At 38.2% G+C, this 24,745-nt stretch overlaps 1 protein-coding gene across 1 annotated transcript in view; it reads left to right on the top strand.

The window, feature by feature from the left end:
• AFF3 (ALF transcription elongation factor 3) overlaps positions 1 to 24,745 on the top strand; it is a 520,154-nt gene that overhangs the window by 221,843 nt on the left and 273,566 nt on the right. Inside the window, exon 5 of the mRNA XM_064572610.1 lies at positions 24,454 to 24,501. Coding sequence (XP_064428680.1) covers positions 24,454 to 24,501 — 48 coding nt within the window. The remainder of the gene's footprint in view (positions 1 to 24,453; positions 24,502 to 24,745) is intronic.

Here is a 24,745-nt window from a genome sequence, read left to right as displayed (position 1 = left end):
AACGTTTTAATGTAATTAGAAAATGAACATATGAAAACAAAAGATAGAGAGGTACATTTCTCAGTAATGATAGATCATCATTTAAATCCTTTAGGACTAGGTATTGGCTTGAGATCTGGTTAGTTAATATAGTCACAGTATTGAAGTATTTTGCAAACTTCATTGTAATATAAGAATTTCCTAGGGGGCTTGTTAAAAATGTAAATTCCTGGATCCCACCCCAAAGATTCTGACTCAGTGGTTTGGGAGCTGGCCCCAAATTGGTAATTTTAACAAGAGTTCTAGGTGATTGTGCTGCAGATGGTTCCTGACCCCTCTCAAAAAAACTAAAATCCTTACCACAAATGATGTGATTCTAGAAGACAAGGTACAGAGTGACATGTTTGTAGATGACCCCAACTTTTCTGAAGAACAGTGTACCAAAGTGGTAAGGATAAATCACAAAACGATCTTAAAAGACTGGGCAGAAAAGAAAAACAGCAGCTTAAATGTAAGCAAGTGTAAGATAATGCCATTAGTGGAAAGCAGTCCAAACTCAATTTAGCACTGTCCTTAGGACATAGGAGAAGCAGAGCTGTCTTATTTTGGAGACCATAGACATATTCATAGAGGATGAAAACCCCACATTAATAAGTGCAGCAGTCAGTTATTACTGAGGTGCGAACCATCTCAAAACTCAGTGGCTTAAAACAAAAATCATTTATTCTTGCTCCTATATCCAGTCTAGGCTGGAACTGGCTAGAACGAGCTCCATGTTGAAGGTTGGATTCAGATCTGTTCTGTGAGTTAATTCTCTTTCAGCCGCATATTCTCTGGGGCATGTCCTTTTCATGGTGATAGCAGGAGTTCAGAAGGGCAAGCCCTGCTGAGCAAGCACATTTGAAGATTGTGTCATGTCCACTATTGCCCATGCGCCAAAGCAAGTCACTCAGCCAACAAAATCAAGGGGTAGGGAAAAATATTCTACCCATAATGGGAGAGAAAGGGGAGTGAATATTTTCTGGAAGATAACCTAAAGTAGCACAGTAGAGATATTTTTCTTTAGTTTATGTCAGGAAAAAAAAAAGCAATTAATGAGATATCCATAGGTTCAAGGTCAAGGTGTGGAGGAAGACTTACCCAAGTTAAAGGTAGGCTTAGGGGAAATGTGACAGTGGAGGCCCAGGCAGAGTACTGGGGGAGAATGTAAAAGAGAATCATTAACTATTTTTAGGACCATCCAGGAAGGTTGAATTGACTGGGGTTGGTAGGATGGATAGGATCTTTCACCATCAGAAACAGAAAGTTGATCTGATCCAAGCTGGGATTTGAGTGTGTATGCATTCCGGTGTTATATTTCTCTATCCTTCTGTTCATTAGCACTGTCCTTAGGACATAGGAGAAGCAGAGCTATCTTATTTTGGAGACCATAGACACATTCATAGAGGATGAAAACCCCACATTAATAAGTGCATCAGTCAATTATCACAACACATATTCACTGCAGCTTATTTTTTTAATGAGCTAGTGACAGAATGACTTGGAAAAACCTCTCAATTCTTAGAAATAAAGCAAATACAATGGAATAAAAAGCCCTGTATTTCAACATCCAAAAATGCAATGATTTTATTAAACATTTTCTAAATGTTAAAAAAAAACTAAATAATACAGAGCCATTTGATAATCAGCATAATTATTTTAGGATCAAAAATTATTCAGTCTTATAAACAAACTGTGACAATTGATCACAATTAATGCTAATAAGTAGGGTGCAGTATTATGTTCTGATTCACTCAATTGTGCCTCTAAATGAGTGGCACAATTATAGGAATGGTTTGTAAATGAGCTCCCAAACATAGATACCAATTATGATTGTTCATTTATTTAGAATGAAACAAGATCAGTTTTACAGATTTTTCGTTTTGAGAAAATAAATATTCTTTAGGACAATCTTCTCGAAACCTATGTACCCATGTCCCTCGCCTAATAGTTTAGTGACAAGTAAAGATAAAAATTACAGCACTCTTTGTCTCCATTGTTCTTTCTAGGAAAAGACTGAAGGATTTAATGAGAGGTGCGCTGTAAAAGCAGAACTCACTAATTTCTAATAGAATTTCAATGCCAGAAGAGGGGAGGGAGTATAATAGTTTCCTCCTACATGTCCCATATCAGGACAACAGCTGAGTCATCATTTGAGAATTTATTGAAAGAGTACCCTTGCTGCAAATGCACTGTCTCCAAAATCCTTTGAGAGATGTTAATAGCATTAAGATATACTTATGTATAATTTGATACCCAAGTAATCAAAAGTCTCACATTCCTGGACTGAAGATGGGATCTGTCCCACATTTTCTAAAATCTTTGGTCACCAACCTAAGAAAGGACCAGGAGCCAAAAGATTTTTTGCAATCTGATTATTTGAAACTTAGAACATAATTTCTCAAAGAAATAATGTTATGAATAGGGGTTTAGTTCCAGAATAGTCTATAGGAATCAATGTATCTCACACTGTAACTAAAATAACACTAGCATAAGATTTCAACTGTATCAGTCCTCCTTTTAAAACTTACTCTTGGTTTCGTTCATTTTTCAAGGTATAATTTATATATAATAAAATCTACCAATTATAAATGATGAACAACTCAATGAATTTTGATAATTTAAACATCTATGTCATCTCACCATTGGCATCTATTGCCTTTTCTTATGTGAATTGAAATTTTCTTGGTTCTTCATACGCACAATAACTTTGGATTGTATTTTGGACATTTCAAATATTATACAGTTAAGACTGGTTCTTGTTTAAATTATATGGAGAAGGTTGATATTTTTGTTTTAGCAGGCAGTCAGTGAGCCTGGTTAGATTCAGGCTTTAGGTTCTGATGTACCTTCTGTGAGTTTTAGTTTCAATGCCAGTTCTGTTTTCAAATCATTGGCATGTATTCAGGGCATTCCTGTGCATGTACCATCCACTGTCTGCCTGGAACCAGCCAGTCCAAGAGTTCAGACCTCAAAGTCTATGGTATGCTGTTTAGAGTTAGATCCAAGAATGTTCTGCTCAGAGGTGAGCCCAGAAGATCATAAAAAACCTAACAGGGTTAATTTTCCAATCTTTTTCCTCTTTGTAATCTCTCCTGAACTTTCAGGTTCACTGGGACTCTCTTCTTAGACATTGCACCAGAAACCTGGGACTTTATAGTACTCTGTCACACCCTTCCTGCAACCCTCCCCAGGGGTTTGCCCCACCTTCTTAGGAAGGTTGATCTGATCCAAACTGTGATTTGTGTTTGTATGTGCCCCATCCTTATGTTCGCAAAGCTCATGTTGACTAGGCTTTCTTCTAACCAGAGAAGAAGGTTCTTCTTCATGGCAGTCCTAGGCTCTTGCTGGCACCCATTTTCTGCCACTGTAAAAGCCATCACCACCAACAGAAATTTTTGGAGCCTGAGGTGTGACAAAGTGGAAAAATGGAGGATTCTCTGCACATTCTCTGAATGTTGGTAGCATCTTCCCTTCCCTTTGAGCCACATTAGTAGGCTTTTCCTAGTACTCTCTCTCTGTCTCCGTCTCTCCACAGTAATGCCCACTTGTGGGTTTCAAGCTTTGTGGGGTATAGACTGGGAGATACCAGAAAGAAAAGAAAATGGTTCACTGATCCTTCAGATTCTGGTCTTCTTTGCCAGCCAGCCTGTTGCTGTTTAATTTTTACTCCATACATTTTGTCCAGGTTCTGTAGCTGCATTCAGTGTGAGAGAGAGGAAAGAGTAGGCTTACTCCATCTCACCTGGAACTAGAAGTGAACACGTCAGTCTGTTTAATTTTAGTCTAGAATTTCTAGTGGATGTATAATGTTACCTCATTGTGGCTTCCATTGGCATTCCCTTTTTAGCCAGTGATATTGAGCATCTTTTCATGTGCTTATTTGCCACTCCTATATCTTCTTTGGCAAAGTGTTTTTCCAAATCTTTGCCCATTTTTTAAAGAAAATTAACTTTTTCTTTCAGTATAGTGTAATATTTACAAAACATTGCAGATAGTACTGACAGTTCCCTATACCCTACATCCAGTTTCAACTATTGCTAATATCTTACATTAGTATAGAACATTCATCACAACTAATGAGCCAATACTGACACATTATTATGAACTAAATAATACTTTATTCAGATTTACTTAGTTTTTACCTAATATCCCTTTTCTGTTCTAGGATCTCATATGGGATACCACACATTTAGTTGTCATATTTCCTTAGTCTTCTCTAAACTGTGAGTTTACAGACTTCCCTTATTTTTGATAACCTTCACAGTTCTGAGAAGTACTAGCCCAGTATTTGTAGGAAACCCTCAATATAGGTTTTTTGGTCTTTTTCTCATGATTAAACTGAGGTTATGGGTTTAGGGGAGGAAGACCCTAGAAGTAAAGTGCCAGTATCATCACATGATATATAGAGTACATATTGTCAACATGACTTACCAGTGTTGATGTTGACCTTGATCATTTTGCTGGAGTGGCATTTGCCAGATCTCCCCCGCTGTAAAGTTACCTTTCCTCACCCACCCTCTTCCACACTATACTTTTGGGAGAGAAGTCCCTATGTGTAGCCCACACTTAAGTGTGAGGTTATGCTCCATCTCCTGGAGGGCATATTAGCTACATAACTTACTTTAATTCTTGTACATGGGAGACTTATCTGTTCTTCCCCACGAAGTTATTTTTTTCAGTCATGTTTTTTATAATCAGTATGGAATCATGGATATTTATCTCATACTTTGAATTATAATCCAACACTACTTTATTTTGTTCTTCCAGCTCTGGCCATTAGGAACTCTTCCAGTTGGCTCCTGTGTCCTTTGACATAGCTCCATCATTGTGTTTTTGCCCATGTTTTATTGAGTTGTCTTCTCATTATCAAATTGTAGGAGTTCTTTATTTTGGTTATAAGTCTTCTATCTGATACATGTTTTATAAATATTTTCTCCCAGACTGTGGATTCTTTTTTTCTTCTTCTTTCTTTTTTTTTCTTTCTCTCTCTCTCTTTTTTTTGGTAACATCTTTATTGAGATATAACTCATACACCATACAATTCACTCATTAAATGTGTACAATTTTTAGTATATTCAGAGTTATGTAACTATCATCACAGTCAATTTTTGAACATTTTCATCACCCCCAAAGAAACCCTTTATAAAGGGTACCCTTTATCTCTTCATTTTTTACAATGTCTTTTGAGGAAAGAAAGCTTTTAATTTTAACAAAGCGAAATTATTTTTTTCTCTCAAAGTTTGTGCTTTTTGTGTCTTAGTTAAGAAATATTTGCCTCATCCAAGGTCACTTACATTTTCACTTATGTTCTAGACATTTTGTATCTTAGCACTTATATTTAGGCCTGAGATCCATTTTGGGACAATTTATGAGGTATGTGGCAAGGCTTGAGGTTCATCTGTTTGTATATGGATATGCAATTATTCTAGCACCATTTTTGAAAAGATTCCTTTTCCTCACTGAATTACCTTTTAGGAAATTACCTTACCTTCTTAAAACATAAATTGACCATTTATATGCCAGTCTATTTCTTAACTATCATGTAAAATGCTTAAAAATATACAAACTACCAACACTGAATCATGAGGAAATAGAAAATCTGAACAGATGAATAACAAGTAAGGAGATTGAAATAATAATAATGAAAAACCTCCCAATAAACAAAGATGGCATCAATGGTAAATTTTACCAAACATTTAAGTAAGAATTAATACCAATCCTTCTCAAACTCTTCCGGAAAAAATGAGGAGGGTACAGTTCCAAACTCATTTTACAAAGCCAAAGTTGCCCTGATACCAAAGCCAGATTACAAGGACACCATAAGAAAAGAAAATTACAGGTCAGTATCTCTGATGAACACAGGTACAAAAATCCTCAACAAAATATTAGCAAACCTAAATCAACAGTGCATTAAGAGGATCCTACATCATGATCAAGTGGGATTTTATCCCTGGGATACAAGGATAGTTCAACATACACACATCAATAAATGTGATATGCCACATTAACACAATGAAAGGAAAAGATCATACAATAAGCTCAGTAGATGCAGAAAAAGCATTTGACAAAATTCAACATTCTTTAAACAATTTGATGAATAGTTTAGGAAGAACCCAAAGGAAGTCAAGCAGCAGGAACATTTGCCAAACACTTAAGTTCTCTCAGTGTAGTGATATGTTATAAATTTAACCCTAACAAATGCAAAACCTGCAGTAGGAATAGATTTGCCTGTATTCAGTGATTTCCAATAATCTGCAAATCCACACTGCTCTTCAGTTGTGTCTATAAATCAGCAAAGGAGTTCCTGATGCACGTGGCCATGGGCATTCATGTCAGTGGAGTAAGTTATGTGGTCTATTAAAACTTTTTCATATTCATCTGTCTATTGCTTTTGATGAATTATTTTATCTCTTGACTGATTAGCAATCTTGACTGTCTTTAGCAACCCTTTAAATCCCATGCAGCCAGAGTAATAAACAGAATAAAAAGAATAAATATAAAAACAACAAGTTAGGCAAGACAAGTCAGCATGATAAATTGCTGTGGCATTACAAACTTATTGCAGAAAAATCCACACAACCAAATCCACATAAACACATAAACGTTAGCTCACAACCTTCTATCACTTTTGCCTTTTGTCCCCTAAACTGAGGACACCTGGTAAATCTTTGGCCTAGAGTGGCATTTTATTTTTGCAGAAGTTGAAGATATATAACTACAATATAGTTGCCTGTAGGTAGAGCTTGGTCCCTTTCTTCTCCACTAGCCAGGGAGTCCCTGCAATAAGAATGATAAGGTTCGGGTTGCCAGAATTGGAAGTATACTTCTTTATCTTGCCTAATTGCTCTGGCTAGCACTTTCAGTACCATGTTGAATAGAACTGCAAAGGCAGACATCCTTGTCCTATTCTTAATCTTAGAGGAAAAGCTTTCAGCTATTTTTCATCGCTGAGCATAGATAGCATCAGCTGTGGGGTTGTCATATATGACCTTGATTATGTTGAGATACATTTCTTCTATACCTAATTTGTTGAGGGTTTTTATCGTGAAAGAATGTTGAATTTTGTGTACTCTAACATAAACTCTGCTTCTGTGATTGAATCAACTCATTTCTCCGGTGGTGGGTGCTTTGGGTTATGCAGTAGGTAGGGTATATCCTCTGTTGCTAACAGTGTTAACGATGGCTTTGTAAATGTCATTTTAAAAGTTAGCCTGAAGTTTCAGATCTCTGACCTATTGTGGGGCAGGCTAAGTTTTGTTGATCTGAATCTTTTAACTGCTTTCTCAAAAACCATGCTTGCAGTATTAACTCACTCGGTGTCCTCCATTTGTTCACAGTTTTCCCAACTGACTATCATCGTGTCTTGTGCTCCTGGAAGAGTTTGCCTTTAGACCACCACCTCTGTTCTTTAGAGTTTTAGACACTTCTCCAACAATCTCTTCTTGATGAGACAAGAGAGTTACTTGTTCAGTCCTTAACCTTGAAAAGTCAACTCGGTTGCTCCCATACAAACATCTGAACAATGAAGCGTATTGCACGTAATAGCAGTTGAGAACACAGGGTTGGCCCACAAAGTTGGGTTTGGACTGTGGCCTTTCCACATGCTAGTTGAATGACCTGGGAGAAGTTCCTCTTCTACAAAATGTGGATGATAACAGTATCCACTTTGTAAAATTGTGATAATTGAATGATATGACGAATGTAAAGCACTTAGCACTGTGCCCAGAAAACTGCGATACTCAATGAAGTTAGCTTATCAGTACCGAGACTGTGAGATCAGTAGGGATAAATCAATAAACCTAAAACAAGATGTGTTCCACAAGTTATATATAGTCACCTACATGTCCCTTTTCCTAGAACAGTTGACTCAATCTTCCTCACTACGTTATCTCCTGCTTCAGAAAGGGTGAAATGAATATTATGGTTTTAGGTATAATTCAAGAAGCTGTAAACACCAAGGAATTTAACAGAAAAAAAAAAGTACTCAAATAGGAAAAAGAAACATGTTTTGGAAACCATTGGGTTGAAGTAGAAAATGCAAGCAGGGTGATTTTTTTTTTTTTAACCTGCTGTAGGGCCATATGGTTGCTGAATGTGTTGATGCTGGTTTTAAGATTCTTGAGTATTTTAAACTTGACATGTTATTTTTTTAATGATTTCAAACATCATTTCTTTCAGAGCCTTTTCCCAACGTTGCCATAATATTGAACAGATGGCTCAGCAGCATCTACATTTGCATTTTGCTATACTGCCATGTTATTTGCAAAATTTCTTATCAAAAACCTGTGATTCTTTCTCTACCTTTTCAGAATGGCTGCGATCAAACTGTAAATAGGTTCTTCCCAGAGTCTTGGGGATGTAATAGAAATTGGGATCGCATATTGCTTCTTCTTTGCAATTTTATGTTGTTATATTTTGGGGTTTTTTACCTACCGTTATTAGTACACTCTCTCATCTTAAACAGCCTCTTTCTTCCAAATGACTACAAGTCCTCATCATACCTTTGTGATATGAGTAAAAATGAGGTGATGTTAGCGCTGAAAGGAATCTTGAAGATTATACCAGCCCTTTCACACCCCCTCTGTTTACTGTTCCAGCAATTCATCAAATTGTCACTGTCTGAAGTTGTCCTGTTTATTTCCTTTATTTGTTGTCCACCTCTTCCATAGAATGGAAGCTCCATGAGAGCTAGATCCCTGTCTGGTTTGTTTATCACCTTGTCCCCAGTGCTGGCTCAGTGTTGGTGCCCAGTAGCATCTGTGAATCAATGAATGAGCTAATGAAGTCATTAATAAGTAATTCTCTAGAGGCTGAAATTCTTTCACAAGCAGAATATGATGAGTTCCATGAACATAATTACTTTCTCTAATCTTTTTACTTTTATTTTACTTAGCTATATTTTTAAGAAGGCTTTTCCAGGAGTGTTCTCTTGCTAGTCTTTACTTCCTTGTTTTTTATGGTGGGTTTTTTTTTTAATAAAAAAATGACTATGTGCATATAAACAGGTAGTCCCATAGGAGGTTTGTGAGGGCTTTTTTATTTTTGTTTTTTTTCACTTTGGGGCACTGAGATTAGTGCCAACATAAAGGCATTTTCTTGCTTAACAGATTGAAAAGACACAGGAAGCCGGAGGAGCTGTATTGATCAGAGCTGACTGTAGACCTTTCCTTTTAAAGGCATGTGATGATGAAAAATAAGCCCACCAATATCTCTATTAAGCTTCTTTGATTTTTCTCTTTTTAAATGAGGACTGCTGGGATGCCTCTTTGGCTCAGAGTGTGATTAAGGCTGCAGGCCATAGTGTGTCTGAATGCTGGCTTCCTGGTTCACATTTAGCTGGGTTTGCCCTTGATTATTGCTCTTCCCAGCCCATGACCTGCATTAAATATCTCTGTGACTTCAGGCTAGGAACTAGGCTAAGATTTGTTCAGTCTTAGCTTTGCACATAGAACAAATGGAGAAAATTTTAATATGGAAGGTTGCACTATGCTATATCTAGAAAATCGCTCCAATTATTGTGAAGTATTGGCAGGTTATTTGTCAGTAGAGTAACAAATTCTGTCTGTCAGCTCAGAGGTACAGTGGGAGGTAAAGAGCCACTTTTATTGGTACAACCATGTGTCTAGAAAGCGTTTTAGGCTTCATCAGGTAGGTCTTTATAGATATCAGAGCTTCTGTGAAAAGAGACAGGAGCTTCATCTCCGCAGAATGAAAACTTTGATTTTTCTAAAGCCAGAATTACAAAAGGATTTTAAAAGTGAGGGTCTTTGTACTGTGGGTTTGTATTTCCCACTTCTGAGCCTAGATTTTGCCACAGGCAAGCCCATGAGAAACCTCCAACAGTGCTCAGAGTAGGAGATAAAGTGCCGTAGAGAACAAATTCCAGCCCAAATGCAGGAATGAAAAAAAAATTTTTTTATATTTTTTTTCTGGCCTTCACAATACACCAAATGGTTTTCATAAAACATTTATGTAGGTAAGATTTGAGGAAGCAGGGAGAGAACATAAAAGTCAGCAGCTGCAGTTCAGCCCTTACCAATACAGTAGGATTAGTTAAGTCCACTGGAGGTGTGGTATTTCGTGGACTCCCTGTACTCCCCGCCTCACCTTAGAAAATCTTACCTGTCTTAACATGAAGCTTTATTTATGATGTATTTCCTAAGGCAGGGCTCTGCATTACTGGATTAAGTGTATAATAAACACTGCCTAAGTATAGTAGTTTCCTCAATGTGTTTAACCCTTTGTTTGCTGCACCCTGTGGCCATGTAACCTTCCTGTCCGTGCAAATGAATACTAATTATCATTATAAACCCTTCTTCTCATTATGTTCCAATGGATGGCATCTTTTATAGCTTGCTAATTATAAGCACACAGAACTGAAGTGCTTGAAGTTAAATAATGTAAACAGGGTTGTAACAGATTTTCATGTTGAATGCTTTTATTGATTAATTGTTAATTAAAATTTCTCAAATCTCTAACCAATTAATCCATTTAGTTTATTAGATACTGTAATAACCCTGATTCTGTACTTGTAGATTATACTTATGGAATATTCTTTTTATTCTCTTAAGAGGATTTCTTCATAAATAACTCATACAGACTTAAAGTACTGTGCTAAACCAGAAGGTATAGAAATTTACCATTCAACATTTTTTAACCAAAAATTGATTAGAAATGACTATAATTATAATCTTAAAGTTAGAAAAACTCTCACACTTAGAGGTGTGAGGTAACAACTAACTTCCATTCAGGGTCATTTAACTTCTGGTTGAACATGCAATCAATTGAGGAATCATACTCATTCTCTTTGGATGGTTCTGATTGTGAAAAAAAAACTTTCAGGAAGCTAAAATGACCCCTGTACTTTACCCCCATTGGTCTAAACTCCCATGTCTGGAATGACCCAGAAGAAGTTTAACCTCTTTTCCATAACAATGCCCTTTAGATATGTAAGATGTCTAGTGTGACCCATTTAACTCTTCTCTCTCCATGACAGATTACTTCTACTTTCTCAACTATTCCTCAAATGTTCAGACCCTCCATTAGTCTTGCTGTCCTAGACTCATGGAACTTTCACTCAGCAATGAAAGGAAACATTAAACACACAATACTAAGAGTAATGAGATTCTCATAGTGGAAGGAAAAAATACTACAGGTTTATAGGTAGGAAAGGAGGTGGGAGGGAGGGGCTAACTTAGCCCAGTCTTAAAACTTCTCTAGGTCAACAGAGATAACATGCACACGAGATGAACAGATTATAAACATAATGCCCCATCCCACATTCCTAGTCCTTTTATCCTGTTCTGGTTTTCCTGCATAACACTGCATCTTCTAGTATACTATATAATTCATTTGTTTATTATTTTACTGTCTCTTTTCATTAGAATCTAAACTCCATGAAGGCAGGAATTTTTTCTGCTACATTCAGTTGTGAATCCCTAGCATCTAGATCATGCTACACACATAGCAAGCACTCAACAAATATTTATTGAACAGTATTTATTGCTTAGGTATGGCTGTTCAATTAGCTACCGTCCATCTAACTAAACTAACAACCAATTCATATATTTCCATCTTGCCCACTGGGAGCTTTTGTAAGACCTTGACAGATGCCTTGCAGAAATCCAGATACATTATATTTAAGATCAGAGGAAACTGTAGAGATAACATCATCTGGTCTTTGCGAACTCATGTTGGCTCCTGGTAATCATTGCTTTCTTTTCTAAATATGAAAATACTCTCTCTGTAATTCTAACATAAAATAATTATTCATATGTAGTGTTCAGCTCTCATGTGGAAGGAACCCTGCTCAGTGACCTATATAAATGTATTGGCTCATTTAGTCCTTGCTTTGTTTAGTCCTCATATTTAGGAGGTACTATTACCATCCCTGTTTACTAATGAGATTAGTGTGCTCTAGGGGAGTTAAGTAACTTCTGGGGGGAACAAGTGTAAAGTGGCTAAAAGTATTCTCTTAGTATTGCCACCTAACCAGCGCTTAAATTCCCTCTTAGTTGGTTCTACTCCTTACCACTTTGAAGATCGTTCTTGATGTGAAAGCAGAAGCAAGATAGAAGTTGAATTATGTTTTTTCTGGCATCTGTTGATGTTATGCTGTTTCACACAACACCATCTCCCTAAACAGTGACCATTCTTTTTTTTTTTAACTACTGAAGTATAATTGATGAACAGTTATATTAGTTTCAGGTATATAACATATTGATTCAACAGTTCTATACATTACTGAGCGCTCACCACGGTAAGTGTAGTCACCATCTGTCACCACCTGTTCTTACTCTTTATACTACCTTACAGGTTTTTCAAGTCCCTCTCTGGTTGCATGTTACATTAAACAGTCTGTATCTTTTATTCCTTTACAACTGTTAAGTTTTTCTAGGTGTCCTTTTTCTATAGCCTAAAGGAAGTGGTCTCTAAATATCATATCCTTTCCCAGTGCTAGAAATCAAGTCCATAATCAAACATGGCACATTAGTTATTGGTATTATATTAGAAAGGAGGGCTTAACTGAATGATTTTTTCTTTTTGCTTTTTCTGTAGGCCTTTAAGCCATAGTGTTAAATAGAAAGTAACCGTGACTAATTTTCATTCATACTTTGACTTAATTTGACTGCTCTTGTTGGTATTTGTGACAAAATTATCATTTTTGGTTAAGTTGTTCCAACATAATCTTGGGTGTATTTTAATTAGATTTCAAGCCTTTTATTTTATATACATACACACACACACATATGCACACACAGAATTTTTTCTGTTGAAAAGTGAGACATTGTTGATGCAGAAATTTGCTTTATGGATCAATTCCATACTCTAACAATCCACTAAGAAAAGCCAAGGAAGCCAAAGGTTGTGAAATGAAAAAGTGACCTCAGCACGGAGTCTTCTTCCCAACGTTTCCCAGTATCTGAAGGATTTCACACATGGTGTTAGCTAACATTGAAGAGGGAACGTCTGCATTCTGTCCAAACAGAATCTTGCCATAATGATTGCAGCATATTTAGAAGGTGGCATTTATTTCTTATTGAAATTTCTGTTTTGGAAAACTTTTGTTTTTCTCCCTCTGGATGACAACTCCAAGGGGTTTTGTGATACCAGTGAGGGTATGAAGGTACAGAGAGATTGTCTTCTCATTGGGCTTTGTGCAGAAGCTTTGGAATCGGGATAGAAAACAGCTCTGCCATCTTTATGGTAGGATCACAGGAGATGACATATCTCTTCCTGAATTGCCCAGCAAGGACCACCAGAAGATGCTTTAAATGGTGATGTTTTACATGGAAATTCAGGTGTCAGCAGGCACTTCCAGGGACCTTCTGAGTCCTGCCTTGATAGCAGAAAGGGCAAATGTATGGATTAATGTCCCAGGTACAGCCCCAGGTACACCAGGTTCCACAGGCGAACTAACTCACTCTGTCTTACACTGGAGCATACATACAGGTTTAGAAGGAACTGAGTATTTTCTAGGAGCGGAAGGGGAAAGATAAAATCCATTGCCATTATGACAGGTCTCCTCTCAATAGCCTGTAAATATTTTCCAAGACTAACAGTTAAAACTACATCAGCAGAGTCCAAAATGAAAATGCTGTAAATGTGCACAAGTAAAAAAAAAAAAAAAAAAAAAAAATCTTTAAGAATGGCATTGTAGGTGGATTTTTTCTAAAAAATATAAAACTTTGAGTATTAAAGAAAATCCTCACCAGCCAATAGAAATACATACCAGTTTCTCACTCATGCTTTTCAGTGCTGCTTGCTCCCACCTCTCAGGTCAGCCTCATTTTCAGCTGGATTTCTTCATTCAGCTTTTATTTATAGCCTATCTCCTCAGCGAGCATGCATAGAAACAGTTGTTGTCAGGCACAGACGGGATGAACTGTGTTCTGGGGGTCAACCAGGCCTGAGACCTTTGTGAAAAGATGAGATGATAATGGAGAAAGATTTATGGAGAAACATGACCTATTAGGAGTTACTTGTGAATCTGCCCTGTATTTCTTTTATCCAAGTACGTAAGTAAAATTAATAGAAAGTGCCAAACAGAATATTGTTAAATACATCATGCCACTTCTGCCATTTACAACAATCATTTTGCTTCATGGCTGAAAGAGCATTGATCATCTCTCTTACTGTGGGGCACAGGGTAGAGTAGCCCTAAGTATCTTAAAGTGGCAAATTTCTTCAGCCACATCAGATTACTGTCTCCGTCTTGCAAGCTTTTGTGTTCAGAATTTCATGATTGGAAAAGAAAACCATGCTCCCAACTATAAATGATCCTCAAATGTGTTTTTTCCTCTACATTTCCACCAATTAAGGGGAAAAAAGGGGATATGTTACAGAGATGCGCTTGCCAGCGAGCCTTCTGCTACCTACAAAAAAAACACATGATTTGTTATTAGATTATATAGATGGAGTGCAGGACGAGATTCGGGAAAATGTTAAAATGGAAGTGGTACATTTCCCAAGTCTCACTGAAGTGTGCCTATCATGTGAGGGTTAATAACGTCAGCATTGTCACTCGCCCGAGCCTGTGTGGTCTTCCTCTCGCTCAAAGTAATGACTGCACAGTTTTAGATGAAAGAACACAGAGGTCTTGAAGTGTTCTTGTCAATGTCAGATTACAGGTGGAAGGCAGGGTTCACTATTACTGTTATGTGGTTTCTTTACCCAGCTTTGACAGGGCAGTGGAAGCGGCTCGGATATACACTATTCAGGCACTTTATCGAGACATGACCCTGTGGAAAAGCACTCAATATCAATCAGTGATCAGGATGTAAAACCACTGTCTCTGGTTCTAATCTCTTTATGCCATCAATAGATTTTTGACAAGGTCAGTGCACTGACAGACCACTTAACTTTCTGAAAACCAAATGCACTTTTAACTACAAGCTCTGATTGAAGTCACTAATTTTCATTATAAAAATAATAACATAATTGAAAGACCTTGTCCTGTGACTAAGAATCTGATAGAAAATCGATTATTAACTCTTTAATAATATTGTCTGTTGATAGCAGGCTAATACTTGTTCTCTAATTTACAAATACCAATATGGAGATTAGGGAAGTCACATAACTTGCTAAGGGCTTTTGCAGTAATGTGTATAAGCTTAATTTTAATGAAGTAAATACATGTTGTTGTCCTAAGAATTTGTCTTTAAGATAACTCTGGTGATTTATTTGGGAGGGATGGGAGAGGTAAAGCAAAGACATCCCTTTGTAATGTAGATGACCAGCCATATTACTTACAAAGCGCAAGACTTTAATTTTTAAAAGAGTCTCTTTTTAAAAATATATTGGCCTCTTATTTATTTATTCATTCAACAAACATCACGGGTGCCTGTGACACTGTGCCAAGTATTCTGCTAGGAACTGGTCATAAACACATAAATGAGAGATACCATTTCCACTGTAAAATCTACTCATATAAGTAAATGATACTTGTCAATGGTTTTCTCATTCTGTTCTTTTCATTTCAGTAAAATACTTGTTAATACGATAAAATCATATTTAAAAAGTGAACGGGAATGGGGAGAAACTGCTTAGTAGGTACAGCATTTTGCTTTGAAATGATAGAGATGTTTTGGAATTAGAGGTGATCGTGATTTACAACATTGTGCACTAAATGTACTAAATGCCACTGAATTGTATACTTACTTAATGTGGTTGATTTTCTGTAATGTGACTTTCATCTCAGTTTTTTTTTTTAAGTTAATGCAGTTTGTGGTTTGTTTCTCTTGATATATTTATTTGGCTTTGTAATATATATTAGAGTTGAGAAGTCTAGCTTAGTCCCTTTCAGGTTTTTATTTGTTTGTTTGTTTTTTGTAGTTTTCAATAGAATTCTGAAGATTTTTCTTATAGGTCTTAAACATTTCTTGTGAAGGTTCTTCCTCATTTATTTTTCTTGATATTGTGGGTGGGATTTTTTTCATATTTTTAAATGCTTTTTTGCTGCTACACAGAAGAGCTATGGACCTTTGATGCTTTAGTTTATATCCAGCACTTTTTAATCTCCCTTTTTAATAAGACTCACAGTAGAGGGGCACCTGGGTGGCTCAGTTGGTTAAGCATCTGCCTTCGGCTCAGGTCATGACCCTGGGGTCCTGGGATCGAGCCCCTCATCGGGCTCCCTGCTCGGCGGGAAGCCTGCTTCTCCCTCTCCCTCTGTCTGCTGCTGCCTACTTGTGCTCTCTCTCTAACTCTGTTAAATAAGTAAATATAAATCTTTAAAAAAAAACAAACTCACAGTAGAGTCTTTTGGATTTTTCTAGGTATATGACCAAACATCTATAAGCTGAGATGATCCCAGTTTTACATATTTTCCTTAGTGATACAGTACTTTAAAAGCACCCTAATATTAAATATTAAACCATTTTGCATTCCCTAGGATGAATCCCCACTAATTATTGTGATATTTTATTGAATTATATTTACTAATAATCTGTTGAGGATTTTATATTTATCTTCATAAGAGATATTGATTATTCTCTTATGTTAGGTTTTTATGCTAATTTAATAAAATCACTCATAGCTTTCCATTACTGTCTACTCTGGAAGAGAAAATATATGGAATTAGGGTCCCTTGAAAGTTTGAAATGCTTCACTCTAAAACTATCTGACTTGAAGCCATATTTGAAGATCATTTTTTTTTTTTAATTTATTTGAGACAGAGAGAATGAGAGAGAGCAAGCACATGAGAGGGGGGAGGGTCAGAGGGAGAAGCAGGCTCCCTGCCGAGCAGGGAGCCCGATGCGGGACTCGATCCAGGGACTCCAGGATCATGACCTGAGCCGAAGGCAGTCGCTTAACCAACTGAGCCACCCAGGCGCCCCTGAAGATCATTTTAAATTTAATGTAATCTGCACTCTCAGGGTTATGGGTACAGTCTCTTCTTTATTTTTTAAGTGCATTGTTTTGTTTTGTTTTTCAGAAAGTTGCCAATTTCATCAAAATTTTTCATTTCTTAGTATTGTGTTCTTTTTTAATATTAATATCAATATCCTCTTATAATTCCTTCCATATATTTTATCCCCTTCTTATATCAAATTGTGTTTATTTGGGCTTTCTTTTTATTGAACAGATTTTTAAGTGACTTTCTGTTGTTTTGGGTGGTGTGTTTTGTTTTTAAGAAATTATATTTTGGCTTTTTAAACTCTACTGATTTTTCATGTTATAAATATTTCATTGGTTTTCCCTGTGTGTTATTTCCTCCCTTTTGTATCTCTTTTGATTTTAAATTTTTAATTGATTGCCTAGCCCCTAAACTTTCTTTTAAAGAATAATTAAATTTTTTAGTGTGTGAATTTTTTCTTTAAGAATATTTTGGGGTATCCCATACTGTTCTTTTGTGGTATTTTAATTTTACTTTTCTGGGACTATAGTTATTTGTAAGTGTGTGATATTTGTTTTATTCCAACAATTCTAGGAGATTTTTATGTCTGTACAGTGTTTAATTTATAGCTCCATCACTTGGATAACTTGTGGTTAAAGAGTCTGGGCTATAAAACAACTACTTTCTTGGAATTGTTTTGAGCCCTCTTATAGCTCAGTATATGACTACTGCAGTGACTGCCGTCATGGTAACTGTCTCCTGTGTGCTTGAAAAGCTGGGGTTCCTGCCTAAGTTCATAATATCTAACAATTTAGCCTTCTACATTTTATTTAATTTTTCAAAATTTCTATCTCCTTATACAGAGGACGGTGCGACATCCTTCTTCTATTAGGAACAACACAGGTAGATTAAACATTTCCAACCATAATAATTCTATGTCTCTGCCTTTCTCCTAGCATACCTTTTTTTGATGCTCTATTAATGCCTGGACTATTTTTTCCTCATTCTGTATTTTGCGCTCTAATTTTTTGTTGTTGTTGTTATGAACTGTCCTTTAGTTGATATTAATATTGCCACCACCTGTCATCATTTTGTTTGCATTTTTATGATATTATCTTTGTACATCTTTCTTTTCTTATTATTCTTTTTGCTTATTTTTCCTCTCAGTGTATAAATGTCTCGATGATAGTGTAACAGTAGAATCAGAGAGAAAGGGGTGGATGTGAGTGGCAGAGCAAAAAGGTGCACCATTTTGCTGAGCAGATTCAGGAGATAAGAGGGGACTGAGGAGGGATGAAGCAGGTTTTCAGCTTGGGTGGTTGGGAACAGAACGTAGCCCTCAAAAGGGGAGATGTTAGGTTGGGTATAAGACAGGCTGAATTCGAGAGAGAGAACTGGCCAGCTGCCTCCCTGTCCGTAGGTGACACTGGCCTCAGGTGAGGCTGGGGATACAGCCAGTGGATGGGCTGCACGTAGAATTACAGTTACATCCTCACCCACTGCTTTGGCAGCTTTGATGGCGCACCTAATGTCTCCATAACTCGGTTTTTCTGTAAACCAAGAATAGTAAGACTTACTCAAAAATACTTCTGTAGAAGTATTGAAGAGTGTGCATGTGATAAACAATTTCTAAATGCTTGAGGGCCTTTTGAGTGCTTGCAGACAAACGAAGGCATTGTGACTGTAGAGTAGCATTATTTTAGAATGAAAGTTCCGCCGTAAGTGTGTCTGATGAAGAGTTAAACTATTTTTGAAAATAGGACGTGTACGGCTTCATCTATGCAGTGAAATGCCATTTCCCACTGATTTGATGGAGCCTTTTCTCCTTAAGCCTTGCTTGCTTTTTCCAGGGCTCTGTGCTTGGCATGGTAATTAGGGACTTCTGCTCTCAGTGATAGGATGCTCCTGGCTATTTCTCCAGCTCTACTTTCCCACAGCTTAGCTCCTTACATTTCCCTGGCAGAGTGTGTGGTGTGTATTTTTAAGTGGTAGGATTTGGGGAAAGCAGTTCTGTGAAAAAGGAACGTGATAGACAAGTCTGCAGAGCAGGAGAATCAGCTGGGGTTGCTAGCTTTTAATTGAAGTTTAGTTGGAGGTTCAATGAGGTGAGACTGTTATGACAGATTTCAAAATGTAATGATAGGAAATGGGGTGGGTTCATCAAAGTCGGAGTAAATACAGAGCAACGGCTCAGCAACTCAGCATGAAACAACAGCTACAAACCCTCAAAAAAAATAGAGAGTAATTAAATTTTGCATTGTGCAGTCCTCCTTCTCAGTGGGTACCTTTCCAGGGAAAGCAATAACTTTATTGTGAAAAATATAAACACAAATTTAGAGATGTAAATTATATGCATGTTTTAATCTTGTTCATAAACATTGAAAGTTTTAAAAATGTAAATATAATCAAAGCACACAACCGCAGCTAAAAGCAGATTTGAGAAAGATCTCAAGAAGGTGAAAGGCCCTCCAGTCTCCCCCAGCCCTCACCCCTTGCCCACTCCAATCCTACCTGCCTACCCCCTTTTGTGTATTTGGAAAAGAAGAGGTGGGCTTCTGTCTTCCAATTTCAGGGAACACACTTCCTTGTCTCTAATCTGTTAATGTCACAGGAGGAATGGTGGGTTTAACCCTTTCCGCTTCCTCTCCTCTCTCTTCCCCCTTTTGTCTATGCATGTGATGTTGGAGGTTAGTAAGACACATGGGTGACTAAGTGTTGGATGATTTGCAGCATGGAAATTTACCCAAATACTCTCCAGATTCTTTTATATCCGTACTTCAAGCATGACAGTGACCTCAAGTTGAGCCAGTTCTAAGGGTTGGCCTTAGAGAGACAGCATGATATAGCAGAAAATTCACTGAACTGGTGTTGAATAAATGGGTGTGGGTTCTTTCTTGACTGCCTCTTGCTGCCAGACTGATTTTGGAAAAGTTTTTCACTTCTCTGGGCCACAATTTCTCCATCTGTTAAAGTCATTGAGTGGGCCTAAAATGAGCTCTTAGGTTCCTTCCAATTCAAACTTTCTATAATACTGTGTCTCATGGACCCACTTCAATCCAAATGGGGTCCTGGAGATTCAGATTCAACATGGTACCGTTCTTAGGTCCTTAGGTGTGCCCAGGAGTAAGAAATGTTCCAGAGAAGGCCCAAAGACTCTCCATACTGTAATGTAAGGCCAAGGCTTCCTGAGACTGTTATTAGAAGTCTGACACTCTCTCGGGTTTATAAGGGTCTCTCCCAGTAGGGAATGACCTGATGTCTGTTCAGACCATCAAAACTCATGGTTGGAGCAGTCATCGACATGATCCAATGTAATAATCTTACATACTTCATCTACAGTGATAAGGGAAGTATTTAAATAGGTATCTATTGCCATATGTCTCTTTCAATGGATTCCCTTTTTCAGAGTAGGATAGTGGAAATTTATAGGATGATAGGGAGAGATATTCATAAGAGCAACCTGTCATTTATATAAATCCCTTCAAATGAAATTAAAGTATGGTATTCAGGGGAAATATAGCTTTAAGGAATCAAACCCAAAGTTTAATTTGAAGAATCTTTTTAGTATGTTGTGTACATGAATGAGTCTACCAGGTGAACATGAAGTAAAGTTTTTCTTGATTGACTGTTTTAAAGGTGGAAAATAGAAAGTACATGAGAACTCAGCATTTGCTCAGCCAGTATGTTATATGGTAGGGAAGAATTGGGACTTGGAAGTAGGGTAAGAGAAGTGGTTGTGAGTTTGAAGACACGTTTTCCAATTGAGACCACTCATCCCCACCACTGAACTCCAAAGGAGATGGTTCTAAACACCATTGAGCCCTGGCCTGAACCTGACCTAGACTTTACCATACAGCCTTTGTGACTATTGCCTCAGGCTGCCCTGGAAAGGAAGTAAGTTTGGGGCAAGTTCCAAAAAGAGCTCTCTGATCCAATTTGATTAGAGTGTTAGCATACTGAAGTTTCCAGGGGCACCTGGGTGGCTCACTTGGTTAAGCATCTGACTCTTGATTTAAGCTCAGGTCATAATCTCAGGTTCATGAGATCAAGCCTGTGTCAGGCTCCACGCTGGGCTCAGAGCCTGCTTAAGATTCTCTTTCTCCTTTTCCCTCTGCCCTGACCTCCATCCCTCTTGCTCTCTTAAAAAAAAAAAAGAAAAAAAAGGAATGGTGGAGTTTCTAGAGCAGTCCTGAAATAAGGCATGGGGGGATGGGAGGAAGGGTTTATGACATGTGTGTCACCAAACTGGAACTTTTGGGGAAATAGGAGGGATGGATGTAGGAAAGGGTAATGAAATATTAGTAAAAGCGTTTGGGTCTCCTAATCCTGTCATACTGTTTAACACTATTTTTCTTGATCTATAAGGGTAGACATGTATATTGTATTCAGGCACCTTGAGCAACAGCTGTGCCTTAAACATTTTGTTATTAATCTTTAGTGATGAGACCAGCATGGAGTAATTTATACAAAGATAATGTTCCTATTTTAACTAAAACTTACCAGATAATAAGGAAATACATTTTACCTAAAAATTCTCAAACTAATGGATTAAAGACCTAAATAGAAAAACTAATAAAAAGCTGTAAAGTAGTAAAAGAGAACACGAACACATCTCTCAGAACTTTGGATTTAGCAGTGGTTTCTTAGATATGACACCGAAAGCAAAGGAACAAAGAAAAATAAAGTGGACTTCATCAAAATTAAAAATTTTGTACATCCATGAACTACCAAGAAAGTGAATATACAGCCCACAGAATGCAAGAAAATATGTGCAAATCACTTATCTAATAAGGGTCTAGGGCTCATACTATATAAAGAACTCTTACAACAAACATAAAAAAGACAAAAAACCCAATTAAAAAGTGGGCGAAGGACATTTTTCCAAAGAAGATATGCAAATGACCAACATACACATGTAAAGATGCTCAACATCAAAAGTCATTAGGAAAATGCATAGCAAAACCATAATGAGATACCATTTTTACACCAGTAGGATGGCTACTATCAAAAACAAAACAACGCAAAACCAAAAATAACAAGTGTCTGTGAGGATATGGAGAAATTAGAACCTTGCTGATGGAATGTAAAACAGTACAGCCAGGGTGGAAAACAGTTTGGCAATTCCTCAACAAAGCTAAGCATAGGGGGGCGCCTGGGTGGCTCAGTTGGTTAAGCGACTGCCTTCGGCTTAGGTCATGATCCTGGAGTCCCGGGATCGAGTCCCGCATCGGGCTCCCTGCTCAGCAGGGAGTCTGCTTCTCCCTCTGACCCTCCTCCCTCTCATGCTCTCTGTCTCTCATTCTCTCTCTCGCAAATAAATAAATAAAATCTTTAAAAAAAAAAAAAGCTAAGCATAGAAATTGCCATATGACCCACTAATTCAACTCCTAATTATATACCCCAAAGAACTGAAAGCAGGCGTTCAAACAAAAACTTGTATATGGATGCTTATAGAAGTACTATCATGACAGCCAAAGTGGAAGTATCAAAATGTCCATCAACTAATGAATGGATAAAAAAAAAAGGGGTATATCCACACAGTGGAATATTATTTGGTCATAAAAAGGAATGAAATATGATACATGCTATAACATGGAGGAACCTTGAAAACATTATCCTAAGTGAAACCAGCTAGCCAGACATAAAAGGCCACATATTGTATGATTCCATTTACATGGAATGTGCACAATAGAAAGATCCATAGAGATGGAAAGTAGATTAGTGGTTACTAGGGGCTCAGAAGAGAGAAGAATGGGAAGTTCCTGTTCAAGGGGCATGGGAACTTCATTCAGGGTGATGAAAAACTTCCAGAACTAGATACTGGTGGCACTGTGACTGTATTCAGTGCCAGTAAATTATGCACTTTAAAATGGTTAAAATGGCAAATTTCATATTATGTGTATTTTACCACACACATGAGAAGTTCCTAAACCATATAAACCTTGTACCTTTGACAAATGAGCTCAGGTTTGCTAAGGGGTTAGATATATTTAAAGCACAGCTTTGGGGTTGGGGGAAGCTTCTGGAAGTGAAAATGTGCATGACTGAGGGTCAGGAGTCCTGTGTTCTGGTCCAGGCACTGCTCTTATGTGGCTCAGGGTGAGTCATGTAAACTTTCTGGGCCTCAGGGGACTTGGACAAATTTTCTCAATCATGTGTGGGACCTTTTCAGACTTCACATACCTTCATACACCCTGACCCCTTACCCAGTGTGAAGAGTAGACTATTTCAAACAGAATGCTCTTCCACCAGGAAAGAGGGTGGGGAGGGTGCAAAGGTGTCTTCTTCGGTAGAGCCTTGGCAATATTCCAAAGTCCTGAAGCTGATTGTGGTAGTCCTCACAGGAGACCATAGGAAGGAGGTTCTCTCATTTCTTCATACAGTGCCCACTAGCAAACATTTACTGCACACACTCAGGACTGTGTGAGGCATCGCTGAAAGACACAGAGCCCCTAAATTTGTGGAGCATATGTTCTAGAGGGGGGAGGTAGCATTAAAGAGTTAAGTACTGAATGTAGTGAGTACTCTGAAGAAGAAGTAAAGGCTGCTGAGGATGAGAACTCCAGGCTTCGGGACGGTTGCTCTGAGGAAGCCATGAGTGACCTGTGGTCTGTGGGGTGACTTGGAATTAACCAGGAAACACGGAAAGGGGCAGATTTGCTTCCCTGGTGGAGAGAGAACTGTGAAGAGGATGGGAGAATGGGCTTGGAGAAGACTGTGAATACAGCCTCATTCTCGAATGTCATGCTGAGTTGTGGCCAACGTCACTGAAGTAAAAGGCCAGGGGACGTATCTCCCTCAGACCACAGCGGGCACGTCTACCAGCAGACGCTGCTTTCATGTCCCCACCATACCACTTCCTGCGCTCTGAGCTGTGGAACCAGCAGCAACCACACAGAATCTCTGGAACTAAAAGTGCTCCCCAGTGTTGACTGTGACCCGAAGCCACCATTCCTCAGAGCCCTTAACATCTCCCCAGCACAGGGCAGTGTGGGTCACAGAACAAGTGGCTCTGGAGTGTGACACCCAGCATGCTGTGCGGCTGTTGAGAGGATGTTTCTCCTTTTGGTCTTTCAGTTTTCGGCTCATCAAACCAGTAAATCTGGGCTTTGAGGATGGTGGAACTACCAGACTTTTACTTAAAAAGTGGGGACAGACTTTTACTTAAGCCTTCACAACCATTGTACTCGGCCAAGCCATTGCACGTGTTCAGTGGGTGAACTGGTTCCACTTTGGCAGCGGAGGCCACATTTCCACATGGTGATGGAGCCCAGGGGGAACAGAGAGCTCACACCTGCCAGTTGGCCACTGTCTTCCTAGGCGCCTGCGCTGCTTAGCAGGGGCGCGATTGGAGGGCCCAGAGCTGAACCGCAGGTGTGTGCGGTGCTCCTCGCTGGCCGTCTGCTGTGCTGCAGGGGGGAGGGGAGCAGTCATAGCTGTGACTCAGGCTACCCCATTAAGGAAAGGAGCTCATCACTAAGTCCCGCGTCAGGCATCCCCAGTCCAAACTCAGGTTTAGAAGCTTATGTGTCCCCTTTTCTTTGTAACCATAAATCTGTGCTATCAGACTTAATTCTTTTCTCCTTTGCTTTCAGGAGAGTAGATCTGGAGATACAAACAGCTGTGTTGAAGAAATAATTCGGGTAAGGACATTTTGTTTTTACAAATCTTACCAACTGACTGGACGTAGATTCCAAATAGAAGGAGGCACGTGGCTATATTGTCAAAGGCGCCTATTGTCTGTTTCCTGTTTGATGCTTACCTTTTCTGAGGGCAATCATGGAAGTTGCCTAAATGCCACTTTACAAAAACATGGCTTCTTTTCAAAATCTAGGAGTTACCCATCAACCTGATGCCTTTGTATGGGCTGAGGTGACACTGTATTAA

Source organism: Mirounga angustirostris, unplaced genomic scaffold, assembly GCF_029215605.1.
Source record: "Mirounga angustirostris isolate CCGP_5_RB_7025 unplaced genomic scaffold, mMirAng1.0.hap1 SCAF_10, whole genome shotgun sequence".
NCBI lineage: Eukaryota > Metazoa > Chordata > Mammalia > Carnivora > Phocidae > Mirounga > Mirounga angustirostris.
The sequence above is the reverse complement of the archived record's forward strand: the minus strand, read 5'-3'. Positions and strand labels throughout refer to the sequence as shown.